This window comes from Bos indicus x Bos taurus, chromosome 4 (assembly GCF_003369695.1).
Source record: "Bos indicus x Bos taurus breed Angus x Brahman F1 hybrid chromosome 4, Bos_hybrid_MaternalHap_v2.0, whole genome shotgun sequence".
NCBI lineage: Eukaryota > Metazoa > Chordata > Mammalia > Artiodactyla > Bovidae > Bos > Bos indicus x Bos taurus.
In genome coordinates, this window is record NC_040079.1 from 85,994,129 (window position 1) to 86,018,957 (window position 24,829).

The 24,829-nt window shown below is 39.6% G+C and overlaps 1 protein-coding gene across 2 annotated transcripts in view; it reads left to right on the forward strand.

Moving 5' to 3' along the window:
• GRM3 (glutamate metabotropic receptor 3) overlaps positions 1–24,829 on the forward strand; it is a 252,355-nt gene that overhangs the window by 156,315 nt on the left and 71,211 nt on the right. For both annotated transcript variants that reach the window (XM_027539846.1, XM_027539847.1), the window contains exon 3: positions 16,219–17,074. In XM_027539846.1, coding sequence (XP_027395647.1) covers positions 16,219–17,074 — 856 coding nt within the window. The remainder of the gene's footprint in view (positions 1–16,218; positions 17,075–24,829) is intronic.

Here is a 24,829-nt window from a genome sequence, read left to right on the forward strand (position 1 = left end):
CTTTGGAGAAATGTCTATTTAGTTCTTTGGCCCATTTTTTGATTGGGTCATTTATTTTTCTGGAATTGAGCTGCAGGAGTTGCTTGTATATTTTTGAGATTAGTTGTTTGTCAGTTGCTTCATTTGCTATTATTTTCTCCCATTCTGAAGGCTGTCTTTTCACCTTGCTTATAGTTTCTTTTGTTGTGCAGAAGCTTTTAATTTTAATTAGATCCCATTTGTTTATTTTTGCTTTTATTTCCAATATTCTGGGAGGTGGGTCATAGAGGATCCTGCTGTGATTTATGTCTTGCCTATGTTCTCCTCTAAGAGTTTTATAGTTTCTGGTCTTATGTTTAGATCTTTAATCCATTTTGAGTTTATTTGTGTGTATGGTGTTAGAAAGTGTAGAGCAGAGTTTCTCAGCGTTGTCACTATTGGGCTGGATACTTCTGCTGTGTGGAGCTGCCCTGTGCACTACAGGTTGGTTAGCAGCGCCCCTGGCCCCTCCTCACTAGACTGCACGCCAACAGGACCTTAAGTGGTGGTGCACCCAAATGTTTCCATACACTGTCAAACGACAAAGTTCTCCCCCTCCCCCACGGACCAGCACTGACTTAGAGCAGGGTGTATCTAGAGCCAGCATAAGGAAGACTTATTAGAAATGAAATGATAGTCCTGAATGAGGAGGCTGTAAGTCCTTCATCACTGGAGTTATTCAAACAAAAACGGACCTATATGTAATTGAGGAGACAAAGCAACATATTAGTATCTGAATTGTGTTGCATTTAAGGGCATTTCTTAATTTTATAATTATACGGTGCTAAAGCAAAATACTCTATTAAGATGAGTGATTATAACGAAAGTATCTAAAACATGAAACAAAATAAATTATAGACTCTTTTCCATTGGGAGTAATTTGAAGAAGTCTAATCAATTGTTACTTCACTTGATTATGGTAGTATTTGTGTGAGTTTGGTAAATCAAGCTTCTCAATTATGTGCTAGTTACAACTAGGACACATATAATTTCCCTTTCATTAGAAAATAAGCATTTATTAAGCATATGTATTTTAGGTTCAGCAAGAACACTACTGTGTAGACTAGGTAAGGGGAAGCAGAGAACATGCAAAATAAAATGCATAAATCTTATTACAAAACAGAAACAGGCTCATAGAAATAGAAAACAAGTTTAGAGTTACCAAAGGGGAAAGGAGAGTGAGGATATATTAGGAGCTTGGGATTAACAGAGACACACTACTACATATAAAATAGATAAACAATGAGGAGCTACTATATGGCATAGGGAACTATATTAATATCTTGGGACAACCCACATGGGAAAAGACTCCGAAAAAGAGTATCATTTTGCTGTATACCTGAAACACTGTAAATCAACTGTACTTCAATAAAAATATTTATAAATAGTAGACATTTTATGAGCCCTTGAGGCATCTATAAGCAAATATCAAATCCATACATAAAACACGTACAAGAACTGAGAATCAGTTGACACTGTAAGTACTAGGAGACCAGAGAGAACAATGGAATGAGCAGAAGGGAATGGAGGTAAAGAGGAAAAAGACTCTTAGATCTGTGTGAACAGAAAGCTTGCCTTGGAAGTGTCCCTGGAAAGCTGCTTTCTCATAGTCTAATGATGTATACTATCTGCTCATTCTTGCCTAAAAAGGAGAACAAAGTGTTTCATCTATCTGGAATGCACTGTCCCTTAGCCATTTGGCCAAGCCAAATCCTTCTCTCTTTCTGTTCTCAGCTCAGACACTGTCCTTTAAAAAAAAAAAAAAATCCCTTTTATTTGTTTTTAACTTTTTGGCCATGCCACACAGCATATGGAATCTTAGTTCCCTGATCAGGAATAGAACCCATGCCTCCTACAGTGAAAGTGCAGAGTCTTAACCACTGTACTGCCAGGGAAGCCTCATACCCTATCTCTTTTGAGAAATGTTTCCCAAGCTCCCACTACTTAAGTACACACCTCCATTACTAGCTTATTAACTATAATTATTCCTTTGCATATCTATTTTCCCGCCTAACAATAAGCTACTTGAGTTTGGGAACCACATCTTTTATCTTTATATTGAGGGTACCTAAAACAATACCTCCACCAAGTTGAGAGTAAATGCTTTTTGAATGAATTGAAAGAATTAACAGACTGATAACCTGCTGCCTGTCCAGAAGGCTGGAAATCCCTGAATGAATCCTGGGTTGCAGATCACAACCATGACCTACTTATTCTAGGTCAGTCTGGATGATCATAAATGAAAAATAAGCATTTTTATACAATGGAAAACTGCATATGATACAAAAGACAGATGATGTAGCAAAGTGAGCTTGTGGGACAAACCCCCCTACCACACCCTCCCCACCTTCACTGCATGCCACAAAAGATGCCTTGATTTGAGAGTAGCTCTAAGGGTTCCACTCCATTTGTCCTTAGACTGACTATTCCCAGAGACTACTATCCAACACTCAACACAGGTGGGCACCCGGGGCCATTCCAGATTAGGTTAGTGCCCCATACTTATTCTCATCAAGCTCTCTTCAGGCTTTCCACATAAAGAATACAGTGTTGACTATGCCAGATTCTGTGCTAGGAGCCAACACGAAACAGAAGGAAACATCATCCTATCCTTAAGACAAGTAGAGTGACAGCATTAGAAATCCATTCACAAATCCACCTTTAGTGTCTCTATCACTAGAAAAGCAAAAATAATAGTTGCATTTAATGAGCTTAAAATTGCAAACACAATAATCACAGCACAGATACAGCTATACATTTTTAGCATGCCTTCCTAAAAATTTCAGCTCAGTAATTAAAACTCTGGGTGCAGACTAACTAGAATTTATTTAATCCTTGACTCTTTCCTCATTTCTAAGACTAAGATATTAACAGTACGTCTTTTACTGGGTTATTGCATGAATTAAATGAGAAAATACATGAAAACCAGGTTAAAAAAAATAGAGTTTCACACATAACGAGAATTAAACATTTTTTATTTTAGTATATATTATCTGTTGGCTTAAAAAAAAAAAAAAAAAAAAAACTTTCAACATCTCTAGTGCAAGAGGAATAGTTCCAAGAGGAATTGAGGTTCATGAAGGTCAAGTACCAAGTTTAAGTTTCTACCACTTTACAAGCAGTGGAATCAACATTAAAATCTAGATAGCTCGCCTCCCACACTGCTATCCTGATCACCCCCTCTCACAGCCTAAGCGTCAGAAAAACTCAAGAATTATCTCAGATAGAATCTGTTTATTTATTTCCTTCCCAGACTTTTCATGCTAAAGCAATCTCACAAATCCCACCCCACACTCCCCCCCATCAAAACAGGGCTGTGTTATTTAAGGACTTTATCTCAGGGAGGGAGGCAACAGCAAGAGCAATTCAAAAATGCTTTTGTTAACATTGTTTCACTGTAGAAATTTCTCGCCAGAGGTAATTATCTAAGATGCACTATTTCTTTTCCTTTGCTTTGGAGTTAATTTATTCCTTAATTAATTCCCCTTCTGTCATGTGTCTATTTGGAAACTACTCATGAAAAACAAGAGATTACCATCAGCACCACTGGCCGCAGGGCAATAGAACAGCCCATGACTGAGAACCAGCTTCTGTGCTGTTCACACGTCTAGGATGGAGGTCGTGAAATGAAAACCAAGGGGTATGGGCATTCCTGAAAGATCAGTAAGTGTTTCATAATATAGTACAATTATAGATTAACAGGTCAGCTCATCAATGTAGGACTATTGAAACTTTCAGTTAAAATTTAACAACACAAAGTTCTCTTTCCAAATCACTATCAAATATGTGCCTTTTTAATAGCTCAATATATACAAGGCTCAGGATGTCAATATGGAAACAGCCAATGCGTAGCAGTTTATAATAATGCAAGTCTATTGATTAATGCAGAATAGAAGCACTTTTACAGTTCTCTGAAAAACGCAGTTGAAAACTTACAGAGTATTTTCGCAATAGTGGACTCTGAAAATTCAAGAAAAATGTTCCCAAAACACCTGCAGTTAAACTCTAAGCAAACACTGCTACTCCAGGCCGTATAGCAGTGGGACTTGGAACACTGAAATTGTGGTGTCGCTATTTTTGACATCACCACCTGGTATATTATGGAAATCCCTCTGTTACTAGTGACAAAATCTTGATTCCTGCCAGCTCCTTGATTTTACATTCCCATAGAGGGAACTGTAAAACACAAGAAAATACAATAGGGACAACATCTTCAAAAATTATATGCCAAAAATAGACCAGGTTTACTTGCCAAGTGGTCAGAATGGCAAAGCATATTGAGACATTTGCCGTCACTTATTAGGGTCAAATTGGCAGGGCGTGCATCCCAGGGACTAGCAGGTCCCTACCAGGCACTGTGTCTCCACTTTGGGTGGCTGCCATTAGGTTCACAATGAGGCCTCAGAGAATACAAACCAGGCAATTAAGCTCTCCCAGTGTGGAAAACAGATGTGATGGAACACATAATCTATAATTTGTTCAGGACTTTTCTCCAAAAAGTAACCTTCCATCAAAGCAAAAAGGACATATGTGCATTAAGCATACATTACCTATATTGACACAGTAGTTTTAAGGAATATCATTTATACAAGATTTAAGAATGTGACAATAAATGTAAGCTGGTGTCATCCAGTGAACTTCAGCTGCTATCAGAGTTCACTTAACTGAATCTCTGCTTTTATTTCTACCTGCAAGAAACTGCTTATGCCCTTTTTCTGAGATGCTTCCAGGAATTTAAAAGTTCTTTAGCCTTTTTATAGTCTCCAGTGATGAACATTATTTATGACCTGCTTCTTTTCAAGAAGATTTCAAGGTGACCCGTAATGACACAAACAGGAGAACAAATTAAGACATGAGTACTTAAGTAATTACTACCAACCGAATAAATGGTTTTAATGAACTCGGGTTTTATTTTTTAACTTCCAATCTTGACCTTTCTACTATTAACTTATTAACTGCTATTAGGATTACAAGGTCCCTGGCCTTCAACACCTCACAGCCTGAGTCAGAATGAGTATGTTGTCCATCTGATTACCCTTCCCTGACTTTTTCTTTTCAAGCTGGATGTCATCCACTGTGGCCTGCTTAGAACATAACTTTTGTCATGTCATTCCTTTATTTAAACTTTGTAATGTCTTTTTATCTCTTAAAGAATAAAAATCAAAATCTTTATCATAGCATGTGAAATACTTAGCAGTCCAGGCACAATCCTTTTATTCTTCCTCATCCTACTAATCCCTAGAGGGCACTGGGTACCCTGATAACACTGAATAATCTGCTACTCATAAGGCAGAAGTGAATTTGCCCATCTCTGCCTTTGTGCTCATCTTTCTGCCTGAAAACTTCCTTTCCCTTCCTCTGCTTGGTAAACATTCACTCGGTCTTCAGGATCAAGTCTAAGTGTTACCTCTACACGGGAACCCACCATGACTCACTTGAACCTGCTCCTTCACCTGTGTTTTTGTATATGTACATGTATCTCCAAATTTTATCCTTAGTATGCTTCTTTGTCTCCCACAAGACTACACCTTCCTAGAAGACAGTGGGGGTACATTGCTCATCTTAGGACAATATAAATTTGAGCATAGTGTCTTGTAACATCAATGTCGATTGGTTTGCTGAATGAATGACTGCTGGATCAGCCATTCCCACCACCTCTTTCATTTTTTGAACATTTACTAAGTGCCAGCTGGTGAGTTAAGTGCTTCACAAGTATTAGCACTTCATCCTTAAATAACTTCACAAGCCAGAGACTACTTATTCCCTTTTTACAAAAGAAGAGACTGAAGCTTAAGGAATTAAAATAACTTAACTAAACCAATAACTTACAAAACTAAACTCAAGCAGCTAGTGAGAGAATGGGCTGGTATTCCACTGCTGGCCTATTTGATGCCAATCCTATGCACTGAATGGTTACCCTACTTGCTTATATGCCTGACAGTTCTGTTGAAGTGATGAACGTTTAAGAGAAACCCATGAATAGCATAGTTTTATTTACTACAAATAATATGGTATATAGCCCTCTGTCCTAAACTATTGCAAAGGATCTCAGAAATAAATAAAAATCACTTTTTAAAAATTAAGCTACAGTCCTTAGCTCTTCCTACACATCCTCAACAGTTTTGGACTTCAGTTAACAGTAGAAAAGGATAGGAGTGTCTTTTTTAATCAATAGGACTAAATTTATCACATTATGTTATACAAGTGACTTCAGGGGCCACAGAAAAGTATGGATTTGTTCAACTTGTGGCTTTGTTAAATCCTCAAGAGGCACTGTAAAAAATCAATATCCAAGGCACAAAAGGATGTGTTTTTAACAGGTCTTTTGCTGTCAAGTCATCCTTGAAGTCATCTTTTTGCAGGTGTCACTGGCAAACACTAATACACACCAGACAAGATATGCCATAGACTTTCTGATCTTATTGTTACAGACTGCAACTCAGACTCATTCAATCCCATGATTTCTCTTAAAAATTAATTCACAAGGGGAAAAGGAGTAAAGAGCAGATACAGGCTGATACAGTAGGCAACATGTCATCTTGTTTCCCTTCTAAGTATCTGCTAAGACTAGTTGGAAACAAGTCATTCCTGAGACAGTGCCTTGTTAGAAAGGGAGCAAGACAGACCCTTGTCAAATGTGGGTTTCACGATGAGAAACCTGACATGTCTGATGATGCCAGTCTCCCAGGAAAATGTGATTCAAGGGACCCTACATGGTCTATATAGCACTTCAGCCTCAGTAATAAGGGATGAGAATGCCAAAATGGCTAACCTTGCTATTCATGAATTACTTAGTCACAAAGGAAGAAAATGAAAATGTCTGACAATACGGGTTACAAACCACAGGTGTTGAGTGCAAAGATTTCAGGAGAGAGAGAGACAGCAGTCAGAGTTACTCTAAGCCATTTATGAAGGTTTCCACCATGATTAAAGAGTCCTTTTCTGGAACATCCCTACAAAATCATCAGGACTCAGTCATACCATTAATGGGAATGGCAATACAAATCTTGGACTAGAGTGTTTTTTGTGCTCACGGCATGTAAGAATCAGTGACTTTTGCAGATTAAACTGAGAAAATTGGCATTTGCTATGCTCTGTTATATGACTTCCTAAATCCAGATTAATCTCTGACCCTCAAACATGGGCTGCAGTCAACTCATTTCATGCAAAACATTCCCAGATGTGCTGCAGGTAAAACAAACAAACAACAACAAAAATGACTAATCCTTTCTGCAATAACAATATGACTGGCATCCTGTATGGGCAGATAACTCATGTGATGGGAACAGCTTGAATTCCTCAGGCAGTTTCTCAACTACACACCACCTCCAGTTTCATTTTAAAATCCAAGCCAATCTGAGGTTTCTGAACAGCTAATAGTACAGCTTGATCATTCTCAATAGATAGGTCACTGTGGTCTCATCCCATAACAACTTTGAGAACTGGCTTTATGTAATAACATGGGTTATAAGGTAGCAGATGGCTTAAAGTACAGTAGTCTTGTGGGCTTGCATATAATCACTTAATTAAAAGAATGAAACAAAGCATTCAGCACTGCATGTGTGATAAAACAATTAAAGGTGTAGCTTATTCTTAGAAAACAGCCCCAAAGTGATATGGAAACAACACCAAATGCAAAAGCAAACCCTTGGAGGTTATTATCAAGTCTCCTCGTTCCCGGGACAGCACCAATGGCTTCTTTTTCAAATGCACACAGTTCAGCTTTGTAGATAGCACTTTTCTTGGGAAGTAAGAATTTGATGCCTCTTTCCCATCTGGACTTATTATAGCTAAGCACAGGTCCCCGTAAAAACCAGCTATTGTTTTCCCCATCAGCACAGCCTCAGAAGATAATAACCACAAACTCTCTGAAAAGAATCCTCATCACGGGCAATCACTTTAGTAGGACACTTACTTCTACTGGACTCTAGACCTACATCTGCCCTTTTGTCCTCTGTTGAATAAAATGTCTGGCATTGTGTCACCATAGAAGGCATGAAGGTCATGTTTAAAATGGGTATGTCATAGCCCTTATATGTGGACTTTAGAAAGAAAAGATACAAGTGGACTTACTTACAAAACAGAAAGCGACAGACTTAAAGAAATGAAATTGTGGTTGCCGGGGGGAAGGGATAGTTAGAAAGTCTGGGATGGACATGTACACACTGCTATATTTAAAATGGACAACCAACAAGGACCTATGTATAGCATATGGAACTCTGTTCAATGTTATGTGCCAGGCTGGATGGAAGCGGGATTTGGGGAAGAATGGATACATGTATTATGTGTGGCTGAGTCCCTTCACTGTTTACCTGAAACAACCACAACACTGGTAATCAGCCATACCCCAATACAAAATAAAAGTTAAAAGTTTGGGGGAAAAGAATATGTATCTCAGTGAAACTATAAAATAAAATGGGTATGTCATGGATGTCCTGAATGGGAAGAGTGACCACAGGATGTGGAGGCTCATGGTGACTGACATTTCTAATTCATATTCCCTTTTTTCATAACCTCAAAGAATAGATTACCCCAGCTCTTTCCCAAAGCTTACACTCTTTTATCCCTATGATCTGAGCATCACTGAAATGAAGCATGACACCGAGAATTCTAAAGACTTCCCATAACTTGCTAAAAAAAAATGCCAGGAGAAATAAAACTCCCAAATAAATTGGTCTTTAACTCAAAATTCTCAACAGCAAATGAGGATGGTTTGGATACCTACAGGAGCCTGACTCCATAGTCAGCTATTGATTATTGGAAAAACATTCCCAAGAAAGAATAAGAACAGAGCAACTGATGTGAGTGCTGAGGGTTTGGCTGCTTACATATCTGTACACAATGCATTAGTCTGCAGAAAAATCTTACCTTATGAGCAGACCTTAGTATGGGTTTAGTTGATGAAGACTTCCCTTAGGTATATGTTTATCTGATTCCTACTTTAGGTTTATATGGTTTGAGGACTAAGGCTCCATGATAAGGCCTTTAGTCTGTTTTCCTTAAGATAAAAAGGCACCTTTGTAGCCCAAGGAAATTGGTGCAATAACCAGATCCAGTTGGCATTATACTGACTTCCTTTTGTATACTCCTAATTAGTTACACAGAGATACTCTGGAGAAATTTTGGTTTTAACAGTATGAAAACCTTAGCTTCAGCTACCTTAAGGTCTAAGCCAATTGTCTATGTATCATCTCACTTTGGAGAAAACTTGACAATGGTTAGCGAAGGATCTACAATGCACAGAATATTGTTTATAGGTAGTGTTTGAGAGGAGCTTTACATTGCTTACTGGGGTAGTTAGTTTGGGGGGGGGTTCCCACAGAAACGTATTATTGCAATTAGAAAAGGTCACGTGGAAGTGAAGCAAACTATCCACTCACTCATCAGCTCATTTATTTAACAAATAATATGGCACACAGGCTTCCCAGGGAGCACCAGTGGTAAAGAACCTGCCTGCCAATACAGGAGAGATATAAGAGATGTGGGATTGATCCCTGGGTCACGAAGATCCTCTGGATGAGGGCATGGCAACCCACTCCAGTATTCTTGCCTGGAAAATCCCCTGGACAGAGGAGCCTGGCAGGCTACAGTTCGTAGGGTCACAAAGAGTTGGACACGACTGAAGCGACTTAGCACACACACAAATGCGCATGGCACACCTCTTTACTCCACAAGGCATTGAAGGAACAGAAATTAACAATGCACATTCCCTGGCCTTCAGAGTTTTCATTCCAGTAGAGGAATTAGTGAATGATCTAGAAGTCACCATACATTTTGACTAGTGCCATGAGGGAAATACATAAAGGAGTGACAGTCTCAGAAGATGGGTGCACAACTCAGCCTGAAGTAACTTCTCAGAGAAGGGGCCCTTGAATGGATTCACTGAGCAGACAAGGGGTAAAAGTCATTTTAAGCACAGGGAACAACATAGGCAAAGGCACATAGATTTGAGGACGCAGTACATGGGAGAAACTAGATAGTTCATTGGGAGACAGAAATAATAGGGAAATAGTAGCAGACATTTAACATTATATACCATTGGTTGTTGGACAGCTATTGCCAGTGACGGCCATCCTGGGGCTTCTCTGATGGCTCAGCAGGTAAAGAATCCGCCTGCAGTATAGGAGACACAGGAGACACGGATTCAATCCCTGGGTTGGAAAGGGCATGGCAACCCACTTTAGTATTCTTGCCTGGAGAATCCCATGGAGAGAGGAGCTTGGAGGGCTACAGTCCATGGGGTAGCAAAGAGTTGGATGTGACTGAGCGACTAACACTTTCACTTTCACTAAAACTGCAAAAATGAAACAAAGGCAGAACTACTAATTCAAACCATCACATCTGCTGGAAAACATAACAGTAGCTGGTCAAGCCCAGCATCTTTAGCATTTCTCAAATCAAAAAAAAAAAAAGTCCATACATTTGTGGCTTGAGAGGTTGCATTGAAAACATTGCACTGCCTAGTCCAGAATAAGTTCAAACCACCCAGAAAATGGATACTCCTCAGGTGTTTGAACGCTGAACATAAAACTATAGTACACTATGTGCAGAAAGGGCTTCTAGGAAACCTGGATGCAGTCTTTCAGGCATTAGGAAACAACGTGTTTCCTACATAAATCATAAAGCCAAACTTGGTAATGATACGTATGACTTGAAGCTTTCAAACTCCCAGTTGAAATGACCCCTGGTTTCTCAGACCACTGTTTTTACCTCTGTAGAAGGTCAGGCAGTAAACAAACATCTACAGAGTTATCTCAAAGTACAGAACTGACAAATGAAAAAGTATATTTTTAATAATAGGGAATGACTACTCATGGTATTCCGGTCAAGGAGACAGTGCCTTAAGAAATGAAAATGGACAGACATATTATAACTTGAAATATATCATTGCTATACTGTAATGAGAGGAATTCCATATGGCAGAGGTTAAGAGCTTGAATTGCAGAATGAATTGAATAAGAGGAGAAGGAGACAATAGAAGATGAGATGGTTGGATGGTATAACTCAATGGATGTAAGTCTGAGCATGCTCCGGGAGTTGGTGATGGACAGGGAAGCCTAGTGTGCTGCAGCCCAGGGGGTCGCAAAGAGTCAGACACAACTGAGCTACTGAACCAAACTGAACTGAGAAAGTAAGCGTAGTGTCAGACAGCTGGGACGCAAGATTCCCAGCTGCTCTGTGTCTCAGTTCCTCAATCTATAAAATGGGATAATGGTAGTATCAGCCTCATAAGATTGTTATGAGGATTAGAGGAGATAATACAGCTATAACAGTGGATCTAAAATTGAATCTAAAGAAAGCAAAGCACTTAATAATTCCTCTTTAACTTTAGCCACACTTGGATTCCTGGTGGATTTTTGCAACATTCAACTTGGCATCTATACCCTCATTTTCCCCTAGTTTTCTTATTTTTTCTTCACTTATATGTAATTTTAATGTAAATCCAGAAACATACATCTCTTCCCATGTAATACCACCCAATTGCCAGAAAAGAAGGCTAGTCCTTTGGAAAAATCAAGAAACTGGGCTCCACTCAGCTTTTTTGCTTATTGGTTGTATAAATTTTAGAAAGTCACTTCACTCTGTGAGCTTCAGTTTCCTCACCTATAAAGCAAAAAGCTTAGATTAGCTTCACAGCTCCTTCTAGCTCAAAAATGTAATGATCTCATAGCTTATTTATGTTTTTTCCAAAGTCACTGATAAAAATTTAATCTTACTTGGCCACCTCATATAGAATTTATTCCAAGCTATTCTATTTTAGTAGATTTAAATTTTTATCCAATTCCTATCACTTTCCCCTTTTCATGAGAATTCAGGTAATGTCTCCAATACCTTGTTGAAGTCAGAGTTCATGGCTACAACTTCTCCCTAAATGGTCCAACTAATGTTGGAAGATTCTACTGAAATTCATTTTCAGTGAATCCATGCTGATTTCTAGCAACTTTTTTGTTCATTTCTAAATGCCTGCATGCTCTCTATAGGGAACTCTGAGAAAAAAAAATTACCAAAATATATCATGATTATTGATTTATATTTATTCCTGATTTATAGTTCCTGAACTTTCTCTTACTCCTCCCTTTTTATCCTCTGACAGTCCTCCCATTATTAATTTCTCAGAAATTATTAATAGTAATTACTTGATTTAATCTGTGATTTCTTCCAGAATTCAGAACCGGAGGAAAACTTAATTGATTACGGACCCTTCTTGTGGTCTTCTCCCCGGCTTGGATGTGAGAGAACTTTTTCATATATTTGTATCACAATCTCCAGATTAGGAAACATTCTCACAAAGGCACATAAGGAGGCAGAAAGGACTGGGCAGTGTCTTGCTTTCACTCATTTAGAGCCAACTCTCCCAACCAGTGATTCGCTCCCTTCTTACCACAACTTCTCCTAAAATATAATTGAAAACCAATCATAGCAACAATCAGCATCAGTCCATTTTCACATTCTGTGCTTTATTCTTCCTGGTTCTCACAGGTTCGTGCCAGTCTTGTATATTGTCCCAGGCCTGCCCAAGGACTAACACACCTACAGGTTTCGTCTCTCTTGCTAGTTCTTTCAACACTCACATGGCTCAATGCAGCTTAGCCATCCAGTGGCTTCTTTGGAAATCTTGACTTGTCTGTCTTATTGAGACTATTCTGTATTATTTTAATTATTTTTTAAGTTTTCCTATTGCTCTTAAGCTATATATCTTTTTATTAGAGTTTCTAACCATGAAAAGTATCTCTCTACTTTTAAAGCAATTTTCCCTAAAGAATATAAGTAGATCTTTTTGCCCTTCCTCCACTCCTACTAACACTATAACTGGGTAACTTTCTTCCAAAGTCCACATGATTTCTCCATCCTAAAATGATTCTTCTATTTTTAAAATGATGTCCAGTGTAGATGTTCTCTTACACCTTCATGTTTTCACAGAGGAAACCACATGGCCAGTAAAGCAAATCAAGAATGTTTCAGATGGCCGGTTTTATGTTAAAAAGAAAGCTCCTAGTAGCAATTAAACCACAATACTGCTTCTGTTCCTCCCTCCTGTTCTTCCTACCTGGGTGCCCTTCTGTGCTTCAGACCTCAGATTCACAGTCACACAGGAAACAGCAGACTCAAAGTTATGAGAGGGCAGCTACAGTCGTTCAGGTCAAAAGACCTGCTTCTAAATTGTAATTTTGCCTCTACCTTCTAATCCTATGATCACAAACAGAGTTCTTCATCTCAGTTTCTGCACTGCTACAATGGAGAAAACAACATTCATCATAAAAGGCAGTTGTGAACATCAAAGGAGAAAATACACATATAAACGCCCAGTACAGTAGTCACTGGCTTTACAACAGAATAACTAATTTTGAAAATGCACAAATCAAACTAAGAACTTTATTCTTCTCTAGAAGTCAGGCTGGAGAGGGTGAGAGAGGGAAAGAAAATGAGATTTATAATCTGCTTATTTCTGTGGTGTTTAATTTTTATATTAAGCATTTTTACTCAGGTAATCTAAGGAAATTAGTATTAAAATGAATGGTTCACCATGACAAAAGGCCTCCAACGCTTTGTTCTATCATTCATTTGCATTACATGTGTTTCAAAAATGTAAATGTAACTCTTAACATCATCCTCTGACTATATGATTGCTCCATGCTATTTAAGAGGTAATACAATTGAGATTACACTTTAGTAGAGTTCCATTCTCATGTTTAGCTCACTAAATGTGCCTCCTTTTTCTAAAGTAGGCTGTAGTCTCCTCATTAAAACACTCATACACAAGCTATTGTATTATTGAAGTAGAACTGATTTACAAAGTTGTGTTAGCTTCAGGTGTACAACAAAGTGATTCAGATATATAGATAGATACATATTTTTATTTATCTATATATATTCCTTCAGATTCTTTTCCATTATAGATTATTACAAGATAATGAATACAGTTCCTTGTGCTACACAGTAGATCCTTATTGTTTATTTTGTACATAATCATTTGTATATCAGATAACTACTCATAAAATGATAGCAATCGCTGCAGTTGTATTCTAACCGACACCTATCCAAACCTGCTACAATTGTGCCCCTTCCTACCCAGAGAATCTTCTCCATATCGCTATCATTCTATGCCCAGTTCACTCTCTTGTACGTCTGCCTTGTTTGTAAATTGTTCTCAGATATCCTGGAGAGGTAGACATGGAGCCACAGGATCCTATTCATCAAAGGACAAGAACTTTTTCTTTACTCATATCCCTCTAGGAGAAGGAGGTTTCAACAGTTTAGGATTCTTCCGCTGTGGTTCCTAGCTGCCAGAAATTATGTCTACGGGCATTTTTCAGGTCCTTTCATTCTCTGCCTCCCTGAAGGGTTCAGATCCTGATGAACAGAACTTGAAGATTAGAAAACTGTAGCATCCAGAAGAGATGGTCTCTCCAATGTCATCCAAAGTCTCCATAATCAAGCCAAGTCCGTGCACAGACAGGGGTCTCATCACAGTCTGCCACAGTGCTACTTACATTCGAAAGAAGCCAGGTACTCAGTACAGAAGTGATGACAGTACTGGCTCAGTGCCATCGCAATCAGGCTGAGTAAACAACCAGCACTCCCATGTTCAAATGAATCAGGAGAGTCCATTTTGTTCAGGGGCTCTAGCCCTGAGAAAAAATAAATGGCATACTAGCCTTCATCCACCCACTTACCCATTCACTCACCTCTATTCCCCAAAATTCACTCACATCCTAGTATATATACATATATTAAAAGTCAAGATGCAAAAAAGATCTGGATCCTAAATTTGCATTATGTTGCGTGCAAAGTGCCAGATTTTCTTGCTGTTCTATTCGTAGTTACACGAGAGGTACCATGATTTGCAAAGATATAGAAAACATTTTTGATAGCTCTGGGCTATATCAAGTATTGGTTTTAGTAGCAGGCCAGATCTCTGAGAACATGCTGTGTGGCTGTGTATGAATATGGCTGTTGGTTTCCACTGCCAGATGAAATGATGATTAACCAGGACTCAGCTGTCAGTTGTTTGATGTTACTTGTGCTCTTTGCTAACAGCTGCCTACTTCAAGCTGTGCTTCCTACATGTCAAACATAAACCCGAAACCGCAACTTTCAGAAGGGAAATTTCAAAGTTCTCATCGAGTATGTTGGAATAGTCAATATTGTTTCCAATTAAAGTCTACTTAGTATATTATGTAACTAAAATCATTGTAAAGATAGAAATGTTCAGAATATGTGAGGTAGCCAGGAAAAACAAAAACTTATTAGATTTACATACAATCTGCATATATATTTTAAAATGTATAAACTTCACAAATACTCTATGCATAAAATGTTCCTTGATATGCTGTTTCCTTTTTTATTCTGTAATAAATAAGAAGTGAAATATTATTCCAAGGTAAATTATAAGAAATGTACATTCTTTATTCAGAATAAACTTTAAACATTTTAAAGTAAATAGTTCTTTATTGACAAGGTCAACACTCCCTAATTTGCTTTTTAATCAAAAATATCATAAAAATAGCATTTGTATGCTTGGGCTATGTATAATCCAAGCAGAAACAAAATGTTAAAAAGGTGAAGAAAATGTTGGTCAAGCTCTTTAAGGTTAGAAAGGCATATGCCTAAACTTGGGGTGGGCCAAAAAGAATGGATTTTTTTTTTTTTTTTTTGGCTTAACCTAGATAATAAGTGTCTAATTTGGACTGTCCATGTGGCATACAGTTCCCAAATTAAATTCTTTCAGAGACTGCCTTTTTTAGCAAAAGAGGGGGAAGTGAGAATTAGACAACACCCAGGCTCTTTCTGTACAACCACAGCCAAGTTTGTCTAAAAACCGAATTTGGCTAATTCACTGTAGTTCATTGTTAGACTCAGTTATAAGAGGGCTCCAGAAACTTAAAGCAGCCCCCATTCACACCTGAACAGAACTGAGTCTGTTCCAGGATGTAGTATAAAGTCTAGGAGAGACAGAAACATGCCCTTCTCATTTCTCTTTGTCTTTTCCCAGCACTTGAATTACCTGCTTGGAACCTCTTTCCTAATTCCCCAAATATAGTGTCCAGGAATGCAGCTGGCAAAGCGTCCAGAACAGCTTAGCAGTCTGGAGTTGCAAAGGGAGCTGGGCTTTACCCAGTGTTTCATCTTTCCTGTGCAGTCAGTTACCTCCAGATTTCTAAAAAAATGGTACCTGCCTTGTCTCCCTCCCTCCCCCAGGTGGCAAACCTGCTGCGGCTCTTCCAGATCCCACAGATAAGCTACGCATCCACCAGCGCCAAACTCAGCGACAAATCGCGCTATGATTACTTTGCCAGGACCGTGCCCCCCGATTTCTACCAGGCCAAAGCCATGGCCGAGATCTTGCGTTTCTTCAACTGGACCTACGTGTCCACCGTGGCCTCGGAGGGCGACTATGGAGAGACGGGGATCGAAGCCTTCGAGCAGGAAGCCCGCCTGCGTAACATCTGCATCGCCACTGCGGAGAAGGTGGGCCGCTCCAACATCCGCAAATCCTACGACAGCGTGATCCGAGAGCTGCTGCAAAAGCCCAACGCGCGCGTTGTGGTCCTCTTCATGCGCAGCGACGACTCCCGGGAGCTCATTGCCGCTGCCAGCCGCGCCAACGCCTCTTTCACCTGGGTGGCCAGCGACGGCTGGGGTGCGCAGGAGAGCATCATCAAGGGCAGCGAGCACGTGGCCTATGGCGCCATCACCCTGGAGCTGGCCTCGCAGCCCGTCCGCCAGTTCGATCGCTACTTCCAGAGCCTCAACCCCTACAACAACCACCGCAACCCCTGGTTCCGGGACTTCTGGGAGCAGAAGTTCCAGTGCAGCCTCCAGAACAAGCACAACCACCGGCGTCCTTGTGACAAGCATCTGGCCATCGACAGCAGCAACTATGAGCAGGAATCCAAGATTATGTTCGTGGTGAATGCGGTGTATGCCATGGCCCATGCCCTGCACAAAATGCAGCGTACGCTTTGCCCCAACACCACCAAGCTCTGCGACGCCATGAAGATCCTGGACGGGAAGAAGCTGTACAAGGATTACTTGCTAAAGATCAATTTCACAGGTAAGCAAGAAGCCTTTAATCAATTTTCTTCTATGATGCAAATAGTGGAATCAAAGAGGAATCAAATACCTCTGCCCCAACCCAGAAATCTTTGTTTCAGAGCCACCCAAGCGATTCAAACTGAAATATTCCAAGATGCAATATGATGGGTTTTTTATGTCGGTTACTTATTTTCCTGTGAATATCTTGGCTGGTACACCACATGAGATTGAAGACCCCCTAGGCTGGACTGACCTGCGGTAGCTGCCTAGATGTGGGCTATGCCACATTTGCTCTCTTTCTTGTGATTAGCTGTAGGATATGACACCTGCGCAATGAGCATTTAATCTTCTTTAGCAGAACTGACAACTCTCTAAGGAACATGAACTTCCAAGCTTTCCTTCTGGGTGATTTGAGCAAAAGAGTCTCATAACTTTCACAGTGGGGGTGAGAAAAAAAAAAGTCACTCTTTTTCCAGAGCCTAATTAGGGAAGGAAAGAGAAAAACACTCAGAGCATGGTGATTCCAGGCATTCGAATTTATATCTTCTGCTGTACAGCAGCATTTCCATGTCAGTATTAAGAGTTGTGGATTTTTCTCAGATTATCTTATGAAATGAAACTGTTTTCCTGGGGGCTTGACTTTAAGCAAACTGAAAACTGATGGAAGTCATTCTGATATAGAAGTGAACATCCAGAGGTGTGTTCAAAGTGGCTTTTGCTGCTCTATTTGTTTATAAATATGGTCTATACATTTCTCAATATAGCACTGTGTTTTAGAATCTTTAGAATTGCATGCTCTTCTACAGTGCATGCGATATCACTGCATTAAGGTACCAGTTCTGGGGAATTTTGCTTAAACCTAAGTCATAAAGTGGTAAGTAATATTACCGAGTACAAAAGATTTTGATGCCAAAAATATTCCAATGAGAGAACACTTTCATTTGTCTAAGTTGCTAATCATCTCCCATGCCACTAGTGCGTCATTCTAGTCTGCAGAGTCTGTTTCAATTGATTTATCATCCAAGGCATGAAAGTTTTTATGCTCAAATCATATTATCAGTGAAGCAAGTAGCAATTCTCACTTCTCCCTTATAGATAATCACTCAGAAGTCAAATGGACTGAAAAAAATCAATGGTAGTACTGAAAGAAGACCCCAAGACAACTGGCTTCTAGTCCAGACCTCTCACCCCTACTTTAGCCCAGAAAATAAGCACCAAAATTATCAGCCTGCATTTTTGCACATCCTTTCTTCATTCTACACAGAGAGCCAAAAGTGGCTAAAATTAATTATGTCAGCATTCGCTCCTATTCATCTGATGGATACCATCTCTTAACATTAGAACAGGCACTGAAAATGGTAAAGATGAAGCCTTTCCTGTGCCCTATATTCCCACAGGTGTATTCCATATAAGAGCATGTGTGTGTGTGTGTGTGTGATATACATGTATACATGTCCAGGATTTATCTCAAAATCCCAGATCAGTTTGCACTGATGACTCCAGAATATAAGAATGGACCACAGAGTCAGTAAAAAAAAAAAGAAAAAAAAAAAAGAATATCTTTAGACATAAATGAACTCTCAGATTATAAATAGCATCTACAATGCACTTAATTCTTAAAGCTGAATAAGATAAGCAACTTCCTTCCCTTTCAGACTACCCTTGGGGTAATCATTAATCTTTATGCACCACAAGTATTAATTAACTCTATTATTCTAGTTCGTTACTCCTTGGTATGCAAATATACAAATATATCCACTCATTAACAGCTAATAGAATGAAAACTCTTGGATTTCAGAGAGCCTTTGCAAAGTGTTTTTTGTAACCAAAATATTTTCCTTGATTTCACTGATTGAGTCTTAAATGGCAAAGAAAAATGAAGAAATAAGGCTATTATTTGGATAAATGAAACAACAGGATCTTCTTTTTGTCTGCCTTGTTCAATTACTGGCTTCGAGTCTACAATTTAGTTTGGCTGTGGAGACCTGACCACAAAGTGCTATTTTCGCCTTCTCAATTTGCTCGACATTACTACTAGTCACTCTCCATCTCTGAAGAGAATAGCAGGGTGAAAAACAGATTCACACTACAGAAAAGAGAGGGAATTTAGACCAGCTACCAGGCACATATGCATAGCAGCAAGACTTGGGCAAGAAAATGCCTTACTATGAGAGGATCCTGAGATGCTAAACTAGCTAAATATGTCTGTTGGAAGAATAAGGTAACCTAGTAAACTCCTGAAAAGTACATCTGTTTCACATTTTTTGGAAATAGTCTCTCTGATTCTCTAACTTGAATACTGAGGCAGTGGATTAGGCACAATAGTGAACACCTCAGCAAACATTGCACAGTCTTCTCTGGGATCAAATAGTCCTCATGCACACATCTGCTTGTTCTCAGTGTGTCTACTCCAGGATTCTTCTGGCAGACAGTTGTAGTCAATCCCCTTAGAGCCCTAGTCCTCACAGGATGGAAGCTGTAAGCCTCCTGAGACTACTCCTCTGTTCCTGGGTATATTCCTACTAACTCATTCCAATACTGGCCACTATGAGTATTCCTTAAAGTTAACCAACTGTGAATATTTCTTTTACAAAAGAGATTTTTGCAAAACTATGTATGCTGTGTTAAAAAGACTTCTAAATAGTGAGTCCTCCTGGCATAAGATCTAGTGACTCTCTACCTCTCTAGACTCATCTTCTGCCACACACCCAGCATTCACCCTTCCTTTCATTAAGACTACTTTCAGATCACCATGAACATCATGCCTTTCTTTATGCCTTTGTGCCCTCTGTATATGCTATATCCTCTACCTGGAACATGCTCACCCCATCCCCTTCTGTCAGGTCTAGCCCCTTTACTTATTCCATCCTAACTGCTACTACCCTGGTCCAAGCTGCCAACACCCACCTCCAACCCATCCACAGCACAGCAGCCAGGATGGCCTTTTACAGTGTTCAGTTCAGTTCAGTCACTCAGTCGTGTCCGACTCCTTAGGACCTCATGGACTGCAGCACGCCAGGCCTCCCTGTCCATCACCAACTCCCGGAGTTCACCCAAACTCAAGTCCATTGAGTCAGTGATGCCATCCAGCCATCTCATCCTCTGTTGTCCCCTTCTCCTCCTGCCCCTAATCCCTCCCAACATCAGAGTCTTTTCCAGTGAGTCAACTCTTCGCATGAGGTGGCCAAAGTACTGGAGTTTCAGCTTTAGTATCATTCCTTCCAAAGAAATCCCAGGGCTGATCTCCTTCAGAATGGACTGGTTGGATCTCCTTGAAGTCCAAGGGACTCTCAAGAGTCTTCTCCAACACCACAGTTCAAAAGCATCAATTCTTTGGCCCTCAGCTTTCTTTATAGTTCAACTCTCACATCCATACACGACCACTGGAAAAACCATATCCTTGACTAGACAGACCTTTGTTAGCAAAGTAATATCTCTGCTTTTTAATATGCTGTCTAGGTTGGTCATAACTTTCCTTCCAAGGAGTAAGTGTCTTTTAATTTCATGGCTGCAATCACCATCTACAGTGATTTTGGAGCCCAGGAAAATAAAGTCAGCCACTGTTTCCATTGTTTTCACATCTATTTGCCATGAAGTGATGGGACCAGATACCATGATCTTAGTTTTCTGAATACTGAGTTGTAAGCCAACTTTTTCACTCTCCTCTTTCACTTTCATCAAGAGGCTCTTTAGTTCTTCTTCACTTTCTGCCATAAGGGTGGTGTCATTCTGAGGTTATTGAAATTTCTCCTGGCAATCTTGATTCCTGTTTGTGCTTCATCCAGTCCAGCATTTTTCATGATGTACTCTGCATATAAGTTAAATAAGCAGCGTGAAAATATACAGCCTTGATGTACTGTTTTTCCTATTCAGAACCAATCTGTTGTTGCATGTCCAGTTCTAACTGTTGCTTCTTGACCTGCATATAGATTTCTCAGGAGGCAGGTCAGGTGGTCTGATATTCCCATCTCTTGAAGAATTTTCCACAGTTTGTTGTGACCTACACAGTCAAAGGTTTTAGCATAGTCAATAAAGCAGAAGTAGATGTTTTTCTGAAACTCTCTTGCTTTTTCGATGATCCAACAGATGTTGGCAATTTGATCTCTGGTTCTCTGTCTTTTCTAAATCCAGCTTGAACATCTGGAAGTTCATGGTTCATGTACTGCTGAAGCCTGGCTTGGAAAATTTTGAGCATTAATTTGCTAGTGTGTGAGATGAGTGCAATTGTGCGGTAGTTTGAGCATTCTTTGGCATTGCCTTTCTTTGGGATTGGAATGAAAGTCAGAGGAAGTCACTCCTGTACTCAAAACCTCTTAGAGAGTCTCTGCATGTCGCTCACAGTCAAAGTCAAACTTCTAACAGTGTTCTACAAAATCCAACCTAGTTGGCCCACCCTGGCTCCAGCATCCCTTTTACTGCTGCTCCCCTGCCATCATCTGTTACCTTCCTCTCTTGCTCACTTCACTCCAGCCAGCCTTGTTTCCAAACTTAGGGCTTTTCCACTCCCAATTCCCTCTGCCTGGTAAAGCCCTTTCCCCAGACATCCCTATAGCTAATTTATTCCCTTACTTCCATCGGGCTTTCCTTAAATTCTAGTTTCTTATTGAGGCCCACCTGGCAATGCTTCTTAAGATGGCAATGCCCCCAGTCCCTACCACATGTGCCCCTGTTTCCCTTTAACCTGTTCTACATTTTTTTTCACTCTATTATTTTTTCACCTTCTCTTTTATGGATAATATTTACATTTTCATGTTTATTCTTTATTGCTTGATCTTTGCACTTGAATATAAACTCCTGAAAACAGAAATTATTATCAGTTTTATTCACTGCAGTAGCCCCAGCATAATAAGTGTTCAGTAAATATTTGTTGATTATGACTAGCACTTAATGCCCATATTTGTGTTTCCTTCTCTGTCTCCATAACTAGATTGTGAACTTTTTCAACGCAGAAAACATATGTTCCATCTCTGATCTCAAATACACAACACATTTACTGGTATAGAGTGCAAAATATATTAGTGTTTACCAAAGGAATATGGGATGAGAAAAATAATCAATAGCTTTATAATGTGATTCTTTTTTGTGAAAATTAAATGTATATTTTTTCATTAACAAATGAATTTCAAGAAAGAAAAGTTTATGACTTCTAGAATGACTGGCTTTTTTTTTTTAACCTAAGCACTGTCCATTGGTTCTATCTTTGTATTTGAGGCAAATTTAAAACCAAAGAGCATCAGCACTGGATCTGGGATTTGTTCCTGTTTTATATATGAAGCCCCATAACTGAAAGTAATTTGCCCAAGATCATCATCTTCGTAGTGGCAAGGAGCAAAGTTGAAATCCAGGTCATCAGACCCAGTGCTGCTTTTATACATACACGGGAACTCTGGGAAGTTGGGGACGTTGATCCCAAACACCTAACACAGTGACTGACACATGCTCACTGTTTATTAATGGAGTGCTTATTAAAGGAATAAAAGACAGTCGGTCAATAAGTTCGAAATACGCTTCTTCTTGCTCTCCTTTTCATTATACCCTTAATGCCCCTGGATCACTTTCTCAATTATTTGGAGCTCAGGTTATTCATAAAACAGCCAAACTTTGGAAGCTGAGCCTTAAACCTTAGGATATTAAAAGAAAAAAAAAAAAAAAAGCTTCAAAGTATTCTTTTATTAGTAAAATTTTTTCCATCTGAAAGAGCCATGTCATGTTGAATTTTAAAATAAATATTTAAATCAGAATTATGTTTGGTGGCAGGAGACTTTCCCAAATCATTTTGAGTAAACTTCCATGCACTCATCATATAAAAAGAGAGCTTAAACTCACCAATCAGATAAAAACAGAGGAGACAGAGAGGGCTATGGAACAGTTGAAGAAATGCAATGTCACTGTCATTTTGTAAGTTCGTGGTCTGGTACAATGCCTCTCGCTTTTTATTATGAGACGAGCTCCAGAAAATGGAACAGACTAAAACCACAGAGTTCCAAAAGGCCTTCCTCAAAGAGAACCATACTTTTATTCCTCACTTGACAGAGGTGGAAATTCAGGATGTCAGCATTGTGATCTTCACTTACTGAAACACCTAGAAGTGAACGCAACTGTCAGGGTGACGTGGTAACTAGAGTACACCCAGTTCAGAGGAAAGCATTCCCACCTACTGTGCACACTGCCTGGGTTCTCCAAGGCACAGCCAGTGTGAGGATGCCTTATCTTGGGAATAACACTCATAGCATTCCTTTGTGTGATTCACAAGCCTGGGCTAAAATGTTCGAGAATGGAAAAACTGAGAATTTTACACAGTAGGAAACTGATCCAAGATCATAGAAAAAATAGGTGGTAGAACAAATCCTCAAGGTCCTGATGTAGCCATGGATTCCAGCTGAAGTTTAGACTTTAGTCCAGGTCCCGGGGACCCAGCAGTAAACAAGACAGCTGGAGTTCCAACTCTGTGAAGCTTATACCAAAGGCCAGTCCCCAGAACATCCTCAAAATATAGAAGCAGGATTAGTGGGGCTGCATAAAAAAGAATGAAATAATGCCATTTGCAGCAAGATGGATGGACCTAGAGGTTGTCATACTAAGTGAAATAACTCAGAGGAAGACAAATATATGATACCACTAATATGTGAAATATTAAAAAATGATACAAACGTACTTATTTACAAAATAGAAACAGAAAACAAAGGTGCGGTTACCAAAGGGGAAAGGTGGGAGGGAAGGGATAAATTAGGAGGTTGGAATTAACATATACACATATTAATATATGTAAAATAGATGACCAACAAACACCTACTGTACAGCACAAGGAACTCTACTTAATATTCTATAATAGCCAATAGGGAAAAGAATCTGACAGAGGATACATACATGTATATGTATGACTGAATTGCTTTGCTATACACCTGAAACTAACATAACATTGTACATCAACTGTACTCCAATATAAACAATTTTTTTAAAGAATTAGTGGTTCTGCAATAGTATTCTTGTCTGGAGAATTCCATGGAGGAGCCTGGCGGGCTACAGTCAGTAGGGCTGCAAAGAGTCAGACACGACTGAAGCAACTTAGCACGCACACACATGTTAAGTTTTGTGTTCTATTTGGTTTTGAGTTTTGTTTTGGATTGGAAAATCATTGTGTATCTTATCCCCAGAATAAATCTAAATTCACTGAACAAATCTTACTCCCAAGACTTGAATTATAAGCAAAGAGGGCAGCTCCTTGTTAGTACCGGACCTGGTAATCAACAATGGGCTGAAGAGTAGAACACACAGCTGTGAAGGGTTTTTGTTCATTTGTTTGTTAGTTGCTTTTCCCTTTCTCTCTCTCTTTGTGGCACACTTGTCTCCTGGTACCAGCCAAGAGACAGACTCCTGAGATCAGAGGGGCCTGGAGCTCACGGAGATGGTCTAGCTCTGTTCTTATGTTTACAATTCTCCAAACCTAAAAGAGGAGCAGAGGCAGAAAATGGGTAGTCCAGCCTCACAGCCCCATTCAGCTCTGCATCTGACTCAGCCGGTAGGTAGAATGTTCACTCCTGTTGGGAGCTGTAATCACAGAGCACAGGCCAGGAAGGGCAGGTTTTCTGGGACACTGCACTCTTAAGGAATATGTGTGAGCTGGCCCCAACCCAGCAAGGCTCTCCTCTTGAAAAGTCCAGGGCCATCCAAGGCACAGCAAGGAAGCCAAAATGGTAATGGCCACATCTTTAGATGAATGGGCTTTGAAGTTCCTGAAAGAGCAAACTGCTCTTGATCTTGCTTCCTCCCCTGG